Source organism: Ailuropoda melanoleuca, chromosome 11 (genome assembly GCF_002007445.2).
Source record: "Ailuropoda melanoleuca isolate Jingjing chromosome 11, ASM200744v2, whole genome shotgun sequence".
Classification (NCBI taxonomy): domain Eukaryota; kingdom Metazoa; phylum Chordata; class Mammalia; order Carnivora; family Ursidae; genus Ailuropoda; species Ailuropoda melanoleuca.
This window is the reverse complement of record NC_048228.1, coordinates 11426344-11442060: the sequence shown is the minus strand read 5'-3', so window position 1 is coordinate 11442060 and position 15717 is coordinate 11426344. Positions and strand designations below refer to the sequence as shown.

At 37.3% G+C, this 15717-nt stretch overlaps 1 protein-coding gene across 1 annotated transcript in view; it reads right to left on the bottom strand.

Moving 5' to 3' along the window:
* SPEN (spen family transcriptional repressor) overlaps positions 1-13366 on the bottom strand; it is a 66533-nt gene extending 53167 nt beyond the window's left edge. Inside the window, exons 1-2 of the mRNA XM_034671251.1 lie at positions 13026-13366; positions 9459-9935 (exon numbers count right to left, since the gene is read on the bottom strand). Of these exons, the coding sequence (XP_034527142.1) occupies positions 9459-9935; positions 13026-13225 (677 nt within the window). The 5' untranslated portion in view covers positions 13226-13366. The remainder of the gene's footprint in view (positions 1-9458; positions 9936-13025) is intronic.
* Positions 13367-15717: the final 2351 nt, after the last annotated feature.

The window sequence follows — 15717 nt, the reverse complement described above, 5'->3', positions numbered from 1 at the left end:
CACTCTGGGCTGAGAGTGGAGCGTAACACAGGGTGGGATCTCACGACCCCAAGATCAAGACCTGAGCCAAAATCAAGAATCTGAGACTCAACCAATGGAGCCATCCGGGTACCCCAAATTTTTGGTAATAAATTCTTTATCACCAAGTGCAAACCATGTTATTATCTACCCAAGCAATGGTGGCAGACGCTGTTTTTCAAGCCTTGGCTTTTAAAGGATAGAAAACAAAAAGCAAGGGAGTAACGAGTAAAGATGCACTGGAAATAGCAGAATTCACACCAGCTTTCAGTCTTAAACTCCTTACTCTATCTGATAAATGCCTCCCCCTAGGAACGAACTGGGGTTAACTGGCAGCCACTTCACAGCCTGCTCCTCCCCACGGCCTGCCCAGTCCCCAGCTCAGGGGCCTGCCTGGTCCCCGCCCCACCCCCTGGGCTAAGGGCTGGGCAGAAACTCTGGCAAAATAAGGAAGCCTCTGGGAGGTGGCAAGCGGCCAACTCAAACTGGATGATTCCAGTTTAGGCTGGTTTGACTCACAAACAAGCAGTTCTTAGCTTTCCCCACATATTCACACACACTGGCTGCCGTGGCGGCACACAATGAGCTCTCCTCATTTGCTCTGGGCGTTAAGTCTACCTTGTTCTCAGTTCCCTAGCAGCAGGGGATCTCAAGTGAAAGCCGGCTTCTCCGTACAGAGCAAATATAATCAGCCCAGCACTTGTTTCCAAAACTGCCTATTCCATACAGAACCCTAATGCTGACACCACCTATTACCTATGGAAAGCCTTACTGAGAATGCTTGTACTTGACAAAAAAGAGGAAAACCAGAAAGGAAATAGATCTATTTATAGATCTCCACAATGGAAGTTCAAGCCCATTAGAGCATATTTAGCATTAAAAAGTCTTGGCTAGCTAAAATGACCCCAAAAGAGAGAAGGTTGTGTAGCTTATTGCCCCCAAAATAAACTATACAGAGCCTAGCAAGGAATGTGCTTCAAAAATGAAGGGCCTTCAACTGATGGTGGGAATGGTAAAAAGATACTAATACATACACACACACATACATATACATTTATGATTTTATACACACACACACACACACACACTCTCTCTCTCTCTCTCATTGGGGTGTACTCTCCAAAGCACACACTGGCAAACGTTTATTCCATGTGCTCAACAGCCCCAAAACTGATTTAAGAGGGAATGAACAAATGCTCCTTCTTCTGGAAAATAATGATAGTTAAGGGAGCTATTCAAAATATGGGAAGACTTTGTGAATTTTAAATCTAATCGTTTTCTCCAGGATTGCAGACACACTAATATGCTTGCTGTTGTCGTTTTGCCCCTCCAACCCTTCTCCCTCCAGGTAGGTAGCTTTTTAAAGAACTTTGATAACTGTCAACCGTACTTCAAAAAAATAAAGAAAAAATAAATTTTCTATGAAAAAAAACTTAGATACCAATATTTCAAGGAGAATAATCATAAAGTCAATGAAACCACTAGATGGCTTTTATTTCATCACAAATAAGAGTTGCAAATTTCAAGGGGCGCCTGGGTGGCTCAGTCGTTAAGCGTCTGCCTTTGGCTCAGGGCATGATCCTGGTGTTCTGGGATCAAGCCCCGCATCAGGCTCCTCTGCTGGGAGCCTGCTTCTTCCTCTCCCACTCCCCCTGCTTGTTCCCTCTCTCACTGGCTGTCTCTCTCTCCGTCAAATAAATAAATAAAAACTTAAAAAAAAAAAAACAGTTGCAAATTTCAAGATTAAAACTTTATTTAATGGTTGGAAATAGAGCAATGAATATATTTTATTTACAATACTGACTTTCACAAGACAGTCTTCCTTTTAAAATCTAAGATAATTTCAGCTGTCTAAAAAAGTAAAAATGAGGCAGAAGTGCAAAATAATAAAACAGGCTAAGAATGGTTGTGAAACCCAGAAATAAATCAGCTATTTAAAATGCATTAAAATGGTATTTTACTTAGGCTTAAAATAAGCATGCAAATATTTTCATTTTATATGAAGTGGGCAAAAGATAAAGGAACATCCCTCCTAAGAATATTTATTATCCTTGACTTTGGCTTCTTAAAGGCTTAGATAAACCTTTACTGTTCCTCCTTCGAAGTTCTCTGAACGCTCCCAAAACATACACTTCACCAGTTATCCCCAAATCATTAAACATCTAATCGTCTATTTTTAAATTTAGCATAGTTTATGTTTCAATGGTTTCTGTGCATAGGTATCTTCTCTTTACACACTCAAAGGAAAAAAAATCTCTTTTCAATTTAAGTGATTCATCTCAAACTGACAGGTATAAACAGTAGCAAAGAGGAGAAAGGTTGATATTATGCAATAAAACCAACTTGATTTCTACGCTCACTTCAATCCTAAGCAGCTACAAACAGAAGAGCTAGGGGAAAAATCATGGTTTCTAAACACCAATTTCCCAAATATAGTATGATCGATCTGTTGTATCATTTTTTCCCTGAGATTAAAAGGCATTACTTTTAGTGGTAGTGACTTTCTTCCATTAAAAAAAAGGAATACAAACTATTTTTATGCCCTAAATATATCTAAGAATAAAGAATCACAGTGCAACAAAACCAAATTTTATTTCCAACTAAATCCAGAAATTTGCCTATTCATTATTATACATAAGTGATCACTTGAGAATTAAAAACTCACACAAATGTGTTTTTAGGATTAAACATTACATCAATCACCAACAAACTGCTAATTATTAATTCCTTTAACACTAAAAAAAACCTGACTTTTGGGCACCTGGCTGGCTCAGTCACTGGAGCATGCAACTCTTGATCTCAGGGTCATGAGTTTGAGCCCCATGTTGGGCGTAAAGGTTACTTAAAAATAAAATCTTTGGGAGTGCCCGGTGATTCAGCTGGTTAAGCGTCTGCCTTCAGCTCAGGTCATGATCCCAGGGTCAGGGAATGGACCCCTACACAGTGGGGAGTCTGCTTCTCGCTCTTCCTCTCCCTCTGCCCCTCTCCTCCTGCTCATGTTCTATCTCAAATAAATAAGATCTTAAAAAAATAAAATCTTTATTTTTTTTAAAGATCTTATTTATTTATTTGACAGAGATAGAGAGCCAGCGAGAGAGAGAACACAAGCAGGGGGAGTGGGAGAGGAAGAAGCAGGCTCCTAGCGGAGGAGCCTGATGTGGGGCTTGATCCCAGAACTCCAGGATCACGCCCTGAGCGGAAGGCAGATGCTTAACGACTGTGCCACTCAGGAGCCCCATTAAAAAAATAAAATCTTTAAAAAACCCACTGACTTTTTACTTCATACATGTATTAAAACTACTTCCATATCTGACAATTTCCAGCACATTACATGTTTCATAGCAAATTGTGTAGTCAGGTAATAAAATGAGTGTTCCTTCCCCAAATCAACATTCTAAATAAGCATACTTGTAAAATAAGAGAAATGGAAGGGACACGGTCACTTTGCTACCCATAACACCACTAATCCCAATGGCTTCCCTCTCACATTACCAGCCTCATCCATAATCTTTCACAAGCTTGCAAGATGACAGCAATTTTGGAAATTCTTTTCTTTTTTCTTTTTTTTAAATGAATGATAGTAAAGCACAGTTTAATGAGCAATAATACAAAGCTCCCAAAGAGGGAGGGGACCTAAGAGGGTTGCCTGGAAAATTTTCTACATGAACCTGAAAGGAAGTTCTCTCTCCTTAAACAAATAACTGCAAACCTCCTCTTGAAAAAATAGACAAAAGGGTAGTTGAATAAAATTCCCCCTCTAGGAAACTATAATCTATAATGTCTTGATTGTTCACAAAATGACTAGAACTGGTCTTTATAGAAAAAAACGTTCATTAGATTCCTTTTAACTATATCTGTTTTAAGAATCCAGAACCTGTTCAATATGCTAATTACTGTTTAAACATAATTCAGGTAAAATAATCTTAAATTGTCTATCATTAAAAAGAAAATGAGTAGGGTTATGGTCAACTCTGATATAATCTGCTCCAAAAATGTAAAAGAAATATACAAACAAGTTCTACAACTACTACTAGCAATAAGAAGTATTTTTCAGGGACGCCTGGGTGGCTCAGTCAGTTAAGCATCTGCCTTGCACTCAGGTCATGATTCCGGGGTCTTGGGATCCAGTCCCCCCCTGCTCAGCAGGGAGCCTGCTTCTCCCTTTCCCTCTGCCCTTCCCTCCTCCACTCATGTTCTCTCTGCCTTGGTCTCTCTCTCTCAAATAAAATTTTAAAAAAAAATTTTTTTAAAGAAGTATTTTTCATTTCCCTTTCAATAAGAAGTAAACTATTCTAATTGCAAAGCTAAGATATTAAACAAGAGAGGGGCTGTAGCATAAATCACACCGTATCTTAATAGAGCATCAGAGTTGACAAGTTGGATTACTGAAGTTCCATATGCTTTTCTTGTTACTTTAAATAAACACCATAAAGGCTATTTCACATGTCAGTTTTCCTGCCCTGGAAGTAAGAAAGAGAGAGTATCTGTCTGTCTGTGTCTCTCCCCCCACCCCTTCCTGTCCCCAAGCCTCTTCCTTAAATCTTTCAGCTATGGGGCGCCTGGCTGCTCAGTCGGTAGAGCATGCAACGCTTGACCTCAGGGTCATGAGTTTAAGTCCCACATTGGGCATGCAGGCTACTTTAAAAAAAATCTTCCAACCATGCCAGTATAAAAGAAAATCTAGTAATATAATTAACTATGCCAAAAAACACATGAAATTTCATCAAATATTTTCTATATCAACTTACTCTAATTTTAAAAATCTGTATGTAGAAAGCTTGCTCTAAATTCTGATTCAGGGCTCCTGGGTGGCTCAGGTTGGTTAAGCATCCAACTCTTCATTTCCGATCAGATCAAGATCCCAGGGTTGTGAGACTGAGAGCCGCGTTGGGCTCCATGCTTAGTGGGGAGTCTGCCTGAGATTCTACCTCTTTCTCCCTCTGTCCCTCCCCAGGCTCGCATGTGTTCTCTCTCGCTCTCTCAAAAAAAAAAAAAAAAGAAAGAAAGAAAGAAAGAAAAAGGAATTCTGAGTTATTCAAACAGGTAACGAAGCACGATTTAATGTCACATGGTTTACCAAAAGCCACAAAGAGAGAACAAAATGTCACTAACTACAGTTATTTTCATGTAGTTATCTTTGCTTATTACTACATTCATTTGCTTCCATCTAAAGACCTATTTTTGTGAGAATAAAACTCTGTAGTTACCAGACATATTTATACAGACAAACCAACAGGGTTCAGAAGAACAAAGGAAAAGGATAACCACAGCCCAAAAAACTTTTAAGGGAGATGAGGCTGCTTTTGGAAAGCTGGAAAGATGAACTAGCCACAGGCACCCAGATTAATATAAATACATGTTGGCTCTTAGACACATATGTAGTTTTTCTCTGTTTTAACTCAGGCATTGCAAATGTTTCATCTAAACTAGTTCTATTTGTGGTGGCTCAGTCAGAAGAGCATGTGACTCTTGATCTCCGGGTGGAGAATTCAAGCCCCGCCCTGGACGTAGAGATTACAAAAAAAGAATAGTAATAATAAACTTTAAAAAATAAATAAACAAACTAGTTCTATGGGGCTCCATACAACCTACCTTACATCATAAATTTGGTGCACACAAAAACACAATATTTGTTAAATAGATGGCTGAATGTAAACTCAAAAGTTAACTTTAGACTAAAAAGAGATTTAGAGAAGAAACCTATTGAATAGGAGGGAATGGAATAAGAACAGGTTTAGGATTATCCAAGTCTCAACTCTCTCCCTTTACTCTTTCAACCATTTTTTCCCCATTCATTCAGTAAACCTCTCTAGGGTATAGAATCAAGGACTAACTGCCAGGATATCTTTTCAACAATCTGGTGAAGTCTGTGCACCACTTTTCAGAATAATGTTTCTAAATGCATGAAGCAAAATAAATGGGAATAAAAGGGAAACCAATTATATTGACACAGTTATTAAATTATTTAAATATTTGTGACATGTTTTCATTAACATTAAATTACCCCCCCAAAAAAACACATTTAATTACAATACTTAACACTGAGTTTAGTAACTACTTCCCAGTAATGATGATTTGAAACCCCATTTTGAGATATCTGCAACTATAATAATAATAAATTACCTGTGAATTTTACTGGTAACAATGTCTCATACTGTCGTTACTACTGTTTTTTGTTGCCTACTTTCATAATGGGAAGCAATACTTAATTTCAGTTACAGGTTACTAATGAAAAGATGTAATTTTCCCCATTCAAGTTCAGGGACCCTAAGCCAGCCCAATCACCTTTGGGTGTGATCAAAGTAAACAAATGGGAAACAAAGCAAAATCAAAAAACTACTTTATCAGGGAAAGCTTATGAACTAATTTAAATTCAATAAATTCTTCAATTCCTTTAACCTGTATTACAGAAAATTCATTAACATGATGGGAAAAAGAAACCCAATGACAGGAAACTACGGAAATAAAATATGCTCAACTTGAACCAGGGCTTTTAAAATAAATACTTTTGTGGAATATATGCATTTAAAATTTTCTGTTGAAAGGAAAAGTGACTCTAAACCATGACAAAAAGAGACAGCACCCTAGGGCTGCACACAGTAAAGTTTATACCATAGAGGCCCAGTTCTCGCCAGTTAAATACTGGGAACAGTTATGCAGAAACTGTAGGTATGTCATTTATAAAGAGTTCACAACCAGACTGCTACCGATCCCATGTTTACTCATTGGAAATGCACTGCTAGAAGTCTGGTCACCAAAGCTCCAACAATTAAGGGGGATGGAAGGTGATTAACTTCCCAGTCAGTCATGCAGACAGAATACAAGCTTGTTTCTACAGCTAGAACCAAGCTGTATTTTATCTACTATAAGATGATCATTTGAAACATGTTTAAAGAACTTGGAAGGTCATAGTTTCACAGTCATAAAGTTTTAAAGATTACAAAAAAGAACTTATTTCCTCCAAAAGGAAACTGAACATTCTGAATCTATATAACATCCCAAAATATTACACTCTGAGGTCAACATCATAGTCAAGGAAAAGCGGGCATCTGATAAAAGGGAGGCTGAACCGAGGAATAACGGGTATGCTCTGCACACACAAAGATTTTTTTTCTCGTACTTGCTTCAATCATATATAATGGCCAAATCTTTTAGCTATTTACAACAATTTTGCTTTTAAACTAAGAACTGTATCTAAATATTTCAACTATTTATTGAACACGTACTTTGAGAAAGACAGTATGCTAGGCTCTATGATGTGCACAAAGGAAGACCTGGTCCTATTCTTACAGGATAGCATTGAAAGGCCAGTCACTCAGTCCCATCTCCAGAAAGTTCATTCTGTTTCTCACAAATCAACATAATCTGATTACTAACATAATGTCTCTCCCACTTGTCCAAAGTTAGGCATTCTCAGAGTCCAAGACTTCCTTCTCCAAGCTACTGAAAAAGCCTCCTCACCACAATCTCTGTCTTTCCTATTCTAAGTCACCAGATGCCTTTCTAAAGCACAGATCGCAACAAACTCTCCCTTCTCAAAATCTTTCAACCACTCATCTCTGCATAAAAAAACAAATCCAAAATCATTATCGTGGTTAAGTCATTCTAAATTATGTGCTGTTCACAAAACATTCTTCCATTTGTACCCCTTCAGGTTGTTCCTTCAACCCACAATGTTCCCTGCCTAAAACCCAGCTCTTCTTGTTAAAGTCTTACATACCAGCCTTTATAGCCCTAAATCATAAAAACTTCCACCCCTAAGCATGAATCAAGGTAGCTGACAGAAGAGGAAATAGCTTCAACAACTGTAATTTAGTCCCCATTTTTCTAAATTTATCCTGCCTTTGTGACAGTTATCTTTTGGACTGTAAATATTCAGAAGCATACAACTGTTGCTTTAGATTACATACACAAGGATTAGCTCCATCAAATTCATCAGATGGCCTCTGGCTTCAAGTTTTTGAGTTTACAATGCTAAGGGCCAGATACCAAACCACTATCACTCCCACCAAAGCACAATGCCATCCTGAAGGCCCTGTATCATGTTTCTCCAACTTTAACACTTCCACAATTGGTTGGCTTTTCAGTTAAGTTTTGACACAATGGAATGCTACTGCATCCCTTTAATGAGGTAGGTTTAGGGAAAAAGGACTAAAACTTGAGTACCTTAATTCTATGTAGGAGAAAGTAGGACACAATAAGACTTTATAATCAGCTTATAGAATTCAAATGAATCTTGTCAATCATCTAACTTGACAATATATCAAATAAAATCATGAGAGGTTAAGGGTTTTCATCCATGTCACAGAGCTGCAACACTAGAGCCAGAACATAATTTTCCCCAATTACATGATCATTTACTTTTCTTAAATTAATTCTAAGCAGGCAATACTAAAAGAAAAATAATCTGGGCATTTTAATCAGGTCAAAAAATTTTGTATCCTATAAATTTAAAATACACATCATCCAAATATAAAACCAGGATATCTGGCATAAATAGGTTGAGTAACAATAACTGGAAACAGGGAATGGTTAAAGACTATCAACAACTGAAGCAGTAATAATAATAGCTAGCAATTATTAATGGCAGCATTTAATATATATGGGTATCAAGCTAAGCACTTAGATGCATTTTTTAATTTTAATCTTCACAATAACTTTAAAGCATGATCCTCACAAAAGATGAGAAAGCTGAGGCACAGACAGCTTAAGTGACTTGTCCAAGATTATAAAATGAGTAAGCTATACTATCTACCTAGATCTGTGATAAACTTCTAAGCTGTTTCCTGTTAAGATTACCTTCAAATTATTATTTTTATCTTTAGAATAAACCTTCTTTGTAAAAAAATTCACAACTAATGAAATTAGCTCACTCAGCCTTAGTGAACAGCTAAGTTACAACCTGCATTTAAAGAAAGCTTTTCTACCAAAGTTTATAAATCAGCTATCACCTTGGCATTAAAATTAGTTAAAATGTACCCAAAAGTAGATTTAGTCATTGATACTAGATGTGTCAGCAATATATTTCACCAATACATCTTTAAACAATAGGCTTTTATGAATTTTCAACCAAAATAATAGAAATAAGTTAGCATTATACACCCAAGGAATTAAAAACGTTAAAGAGAGACCCCATTTTCAGCAGCACAGGATTTACTTCGATTCAGCTAAAGTTACCATTTTTCTGCCTCTTTTGGCCATTTTAATATTAAGCATCTAGAGCACAAAACAGTATTTGCAAATAGTTTCAGGTACTTGACAGAATGGTGAATTCCATAGCCACCCACTAATCAAAGCTTCTTCACTTGTTATATACATGATCCAAGATTACTTACTTTTTAAAAATATTACTATGCTACAAATCATTACCACTGATTGTTGAGAATTTGTGACATTTTATTCAACAGCTCGTCTGTTATAACAAAAGGCTGTTAACCTACCTGTCACTGCTGGTACTACTGCTGCTGCTGATTGAATCACTACTGGAAGATCTACTCCTAGAGCCGCTGCCGCTAGGGGACCTTGTAGGTCTAGACGCTTGGCTAGCCAGCCTCTGAGGAGACTGATTTCTAGACTGGGATGAATGTGGTGACCGACTCCTGCTGTGCTGGTAATTCCGCTCTGGCCTTCTGCCTCGTACCTCCCGGGTAATATCATCCCTGTAGATATCCCTGTGTACCACACTGGGCAGTGTAAACTGCTCCCGAGCCCTAGGTTCGTATCGGGGGTCATGAGCATCAAAACGGTTTGGACTTCGACTCCGAGAAGTATAATAGAGCCCATGTTGTAAAGTCCGCTCTCGAGGATCTCTATAGTAATCCTGATCGTAATGTCTTGTCCGATCAAATCCTCCCGTCCCCCGTTCATGGTGTCCATAGGCACTATGTTCATAAGCACGCTCCCTGTTATCTGAAGCCCTGCATTTAGGAGGGGGGGAAAAATATTTAATCAATCAGAAAAGGGCAAGCAAAACTAAAAGCAAGTCATGCAAACATTCATTTCAGCATTGTCTGTCTTTGCAACTGGTCATTTTCTAAACAGCATTAACCTACTTAGTAAGCAAACACTACCCAAGCTTAACATTTTACTTGACTCCAAAAATTATTTTCACAGCTGAGCAATCATTGTGTATATTGGGCTTTCATGACTAGTGTTCTGCAAGTCAGATGCTCAGGCTTATATACAGAAATATACATATACTATCTCCTTTTCATATGCAGTTCAATGGAACAAGAGACTGTCATTTTAATATCAAAGTTTTCTATACTTCCATTTGATTAAAATATATACCAAACTTTTACTTACTTGACAAATTTTAGGCAAAATTTCCATGATACATTTTAACACAGACATGAAAGCCCTATTGCAATGTATGTCCCAGCAGTAAGAGGGCCTTTTCAAAGAAGTCCAGAAAAAATTTTAACTTTTTCTCATTAACTTTCGACTTCTTGGGTAATTATAAAAACTACCAGATTATGTAAACTGCTGTGCCCAAACAATCACCCTTAATAATAAAAATGGAATCTTAAAAGAAAAACAAAGAAAACCACTTAGGTTATCAAAATACTGGACTGACACATGCTATTCTATGGTAAATTTAACTAATTAAAGAATAAAGATTATTTTATCTCCTGGTGCTATCAAATTCCACGTAATTTTTAAAACAACTACCCCATGATTCTACTTGTTAATGTTTGTACTGAATATTTACAGGAAATACATTCTCATAGGTTGTAGCTGAAATCAAACTGCCTCTGATGAAATTAGCCAACTTTGGGAGCTATAAGATACTTGAAGGTTGCTATTAGCAATGGTTTAACCTAAAAAAGTATTTCTGTAGGACATGAATATTGGCCAACTTATGGTCACAAAAAATTGTTGCATGTTCAATTACATTACACACATGCAATTACGTTAATATTGAAAACCAATTCTAATCCCATAAAGAAATCTTAACATTTTCTACTTCTGTAGGAAACCAGAACTCATTTCCTGAGTTCCTAAAAGACCATTTCATCACTTGAATCTCAACTTGAGATTGAGTTTCTTCTCAACCTTATCTTTGGATCCAATCTTCCATCAAAAGATTAAGAAATCAAAGATACAGAAGAATTAGAATCTTTCCAGTGAAGAATTTCTGGCAAAAATCTGAGAACTAATACTATGTCCCCAATACATACATAGATCCAAATCTCTCCACTAATTTTCACTTTCACCGACCATTTCACTTAGTAGCAACCATACCTAGTCCTAAGCTATTTTTGCTTTTTGCTGCTATGACGTAAAGCAACTGGCGTGGCAAAAAATTCAGTAATAGCTTTCCTATTTAAATGTATTAAATAACCTTCTCCTTTTTAAATTTGCTACATTTAGGGCATTTGGACAGATATTTCAATGTCTAACAAACAACAGGGTTTCCTTTGAGAGTTAAGAGAAAATTTCACAAATAATTCATTAGCACCCTATCAAATGTTAATTGGTAAAAGCTGTTATTAATGATATAACAGAAGCAATAGGCAACAGTTCTAGGAGAATTATGGCTACAGCTGATATTTTAGAAATATGCAAAGTTCTTATCCATTAGAAAGATACAGAAGGCAGGCACAAGAGCTAGCAGAGCTGAAATCTAATAGCTATTCTTTGATTTATCTATTAGTACTAAATACTTCTAGAGTTAGTGGGGGAAAAAAAGAGTTTGACTTGGGTTAGGAGAGGGGCTAATATACACAGGTCAGGACATACCAACCTTTTCCAAGTGTGGAAACACGACCTATAATCCCAATTAAATCTAGGGAGAGAATTGTGAACATAACTTCCCCAATTTTGGCCCCTCTTATGGGGGTAATCCACCTTCTTAATGGGCAAGGGTGTCAAATGATATTTAGATGAACCACAAGGAAAAAAAATCTTAGTGACCAGATAAAATAATTCCACTGGAAGCAAGCAGTCCCAGACAAACTGTAACTCTCAAACCCCCAGACTTCTTTCTTGAGATAGTAGACAATTATAAATTCATCCACATTCATAAAAATTTCCAGCCCTAAGTAGGAATCAGGCAGCTGACAGAAGAGGAAATATCCTCTACGATTCCATCAAATGAGGAAGGAACAGTTGCTCCCCATTAGTTCACCTTTGTAGCCATCCAGCACAGTCAATTTTGATTGCTGTATCCACAACTGATCGTCACCATGTGTTCAAGGCTAAAGTACCTTTAATTTGACAGCAACTTGCTTAAGAAACAAAATAGTAATCCTCTTCCCCTGGGCTAATGGAATCTTGACTGCATGACATTCCATACATTCCAGCAATTAGAAAAGAATGGCTATATTCCAGGATTTAGAAACATTCATCATCTCAATTTTCCCCCATTCCATCAAGGAGTATAATTCCAACATGGAAACTGTGTAGATCCAAAATGGAAAAAATCAAACATTGCCTTCACTCTTCTTCATCCAAGTATAGATTTCCAGATTAAAGTATTGTTTGTAGAATCCAAGCGGTTGAATCATTACCGTCTGCTAGGGTTTTTGTGACAATCCAATTTGTTTGTACACTTTGTGTAGTGAAAACTGAGAAGCAGATATCAACTTCTAAAAGAATCTGTAGGCTCTAATATTCCAGAAATATTCCATATAGTACAACCACAAAATCTGTAGCCAAATAGCTCCATCAGATAGCAGAGATATATCCAAGGAAGGCCTTCAGATTATCCAAGAGAAGGAATAATTAATTCTAGAAGACAGGTAACTCCAAAAATGATACTGCCATACAAAATCTTCCACCATTTTACATCTCAGGAGTAGATATCCAACCAGCTGCAGGAAATATCCTCTACGATTCCACAAGATACCAGCCACTGGGATAGAAATCACTTCCGTTTCCAACCCAAAATAGGAAACATTGAGAAAGCCCAAAACTTTAAATCCATCTGGGGCCCCTAAATATGAGTTTCTGTTTCTCACCATATCAAATACAAAATACCTGCCTACAGAAACCTTGGAACTTACCCATCAAGTCTCCGCTCATAACGTCCTTCTCGTGCATGAAGTGATGGTGGGGGGCCATAAGCAGGCCCTCCACCACCTCCTCTGAACCCAGAAACCTCTCTACTACGAGATGCTATGGAAACTGTATCATCCAATCCCCGAGCAGCACTCGGAATGGTGCCTGGTTCATTATAATCCGTGCGTAGGTCTCTATCTCCCATTTTGTTGACAGAGTTGTGAGCTTTCTGTGCACTTTTGATGTCCACAAAATCCACAAAGGCAGCCACTCCTCCTTCAGATCCCCTCTTGGGGAGAATTTTGACACTTTCCACGCGGCCATATCTGGAAAAAATAAAACCAATATTATTGTTGCATAACAATAATTTTCTAAGAACAGTTTTTGAAAATATGTTTCCTATTTTTAGACAATTTACATTATCTATGTATGTGGGAGGAGTTGCAAAGTGACACTTAAGATGGCTTTTACAGTCACATTTTATTCTCTTGGGGCAAAAATTTACAAAAAGTTTTTAAAGTAAACTCTACACCCAATGTGGGACTTGAAATCATGAGCCCTGAGTTCTAGAGTCACATGCTCATACCAACCGAGCCAGCCAGGTCCCCCCAAATTTACAAATGTTTTAACCATTTTACTACTCTCACTTTTTTTTTTTTTAAGATTTTATTTATTTATTCGACAGAGAGAGAGACAGCCAGCGAGACAGGGAACACAAGCAGGGGGAGTGGGAGAGGAAGAAGCAGGCTCATAGCGGAGGAGCCTGACGTGGGCTCGATCCCATAACGCCGGGATCACGCCCTGAGCCAAAGGTAGACGCTTAACTGCTGTGCCACCCAGGCACCCCTACTATTCTCACTTCTTAAATGTAATATTTACTAAATTACTTTTCACCTTTTAAGAACACAGCTGAAATGAATCTCTCAGAAGTTTTAGGAATTTTTACATTCTAAAAAAGGTTACTAAACATAAGATCATTCAATGTTACTTAGAAATCTTTAAAGATGTTTAAGTAAAAATTATAACAGCTACTTTACAGATTTCATTTTAATTTAACTCAAGTGAAAATGATCTTAATGAAAAAAATGAGATGATTCCACAATCTTTACTTGAAGGTAAAATAAACCCATTATTTTGTGTGTCCATTTGAAGTAACAGTCTTATTTTTTTAAAGATTTTATTTATGAGAGAGAGAGAGACAGAGAAAGCAGGAGCTGGGGGAGGGGCAGAGGGAGGAGACTCCCTGCTGAGCACAGAGCCCACCACAGGACTCAATCCCAGGACCCTGAGATCATGACCTGAGCCAAAGTCAGACACTTAACCGACTGAGCCACCCAGGTGCCCCTGAAGGGACAGTCTGGTTTTTTTATTTGACAGAGAGAGAGAGAGAGAGAGTGTGCAAGCGCACAAGCAGGGGGAGCAGCAGAGGGAGAAGGAGAAGCAGGCTCCTCGCACTGAGCAGGGAGCCTGATGTGGGGTTCAATCCTAGTACCGTGAGATCACGGTAGCAGAAGGTAGACACTGCACTGAGCAGAAGGTAGACACTTAACCAAACTGAACCACCCAGGTGCCCTAACAGTCTATAATTTTTTAACGCAGTTTTCTGCTATTTAATTTTTTTCAGGAGGTTAAAACTCTTAAACTTATAATTTAGGTATACTTAAAATTGTTTTTCATAAAAATTAATAAATTTGAGAAAATCTTTTGACAGACCATATGTTCCCATTTGCATTCCAAAAAAAAATGCTTGATATGTCTACAAAGAAAAATTTTAGGGCACTTTTGTATTTGGAAGATATATGTAAGAAATATAATGATTTGGAATTTTAAAAGTCATGAAAATTCTATGAATTTCATTAGGAGTTAGCTATGCTTTATGTACTTACAATCTGGCATTTTAGAAAGGAAGGCACAGCAATTTTAAATATAGCATTCTTATTTGCTGACAACCCAAAATCATAATTTTACACTTCTCCTGGAGCTGACATTATCAGAAAGCAGAACTTTTCTCTTTCCATCCTCTAGTGTGATTTAAGTTATTACCTCTCACAAGGGAAACACAATCCTAAAATTCTGTTTCATTAGGCAACTGAACTAGAAATACAAAATTATTTGTTGATACTGAATAATGAAAGGATCCTTTTAATTTGGGGGAAAAAAAATTTGTTAGTAATTGGAATAGTTCTTTTCTTTCCATACAAAAATTAAACAATACCTTCCTGACAAATCCTGACAAAGGATTTGTATCTAGAGTACAAGAAATCTTATAATTCAACCCATTTTTTTAAACAGGCAAAACACTTCAACAAAGAAGATACACAGATGGCAGATAAACCCAGGAAAATATGCTCAAAATTATTAGTCGTTAGGGAAATGCAAATCAAAATCACAATGAGATACCACTCCACACCCACTAGGATGACTACCTAAGGCCAAAAAAAAAAAAAAAAAAAGGAAGAAAAGAACAAGTTGACAAGAATGCAGAAAAACTTGAAATCTAGTGCAGATCTAGTTTAACTATAAAATCGTGCAGCCACCGTGGAGAAGTTTGATATTTTCTCAAGAAGTTAACATAGAATTACCATATGACCCAGCTATTCCACTCCTTAAGAAGTAAAAACTGGGGCTCAAATAGATATGTGTACACCAATGTTCACTGCAGCATTATTCACAACAGCTGAAAGATGGAAACAACCC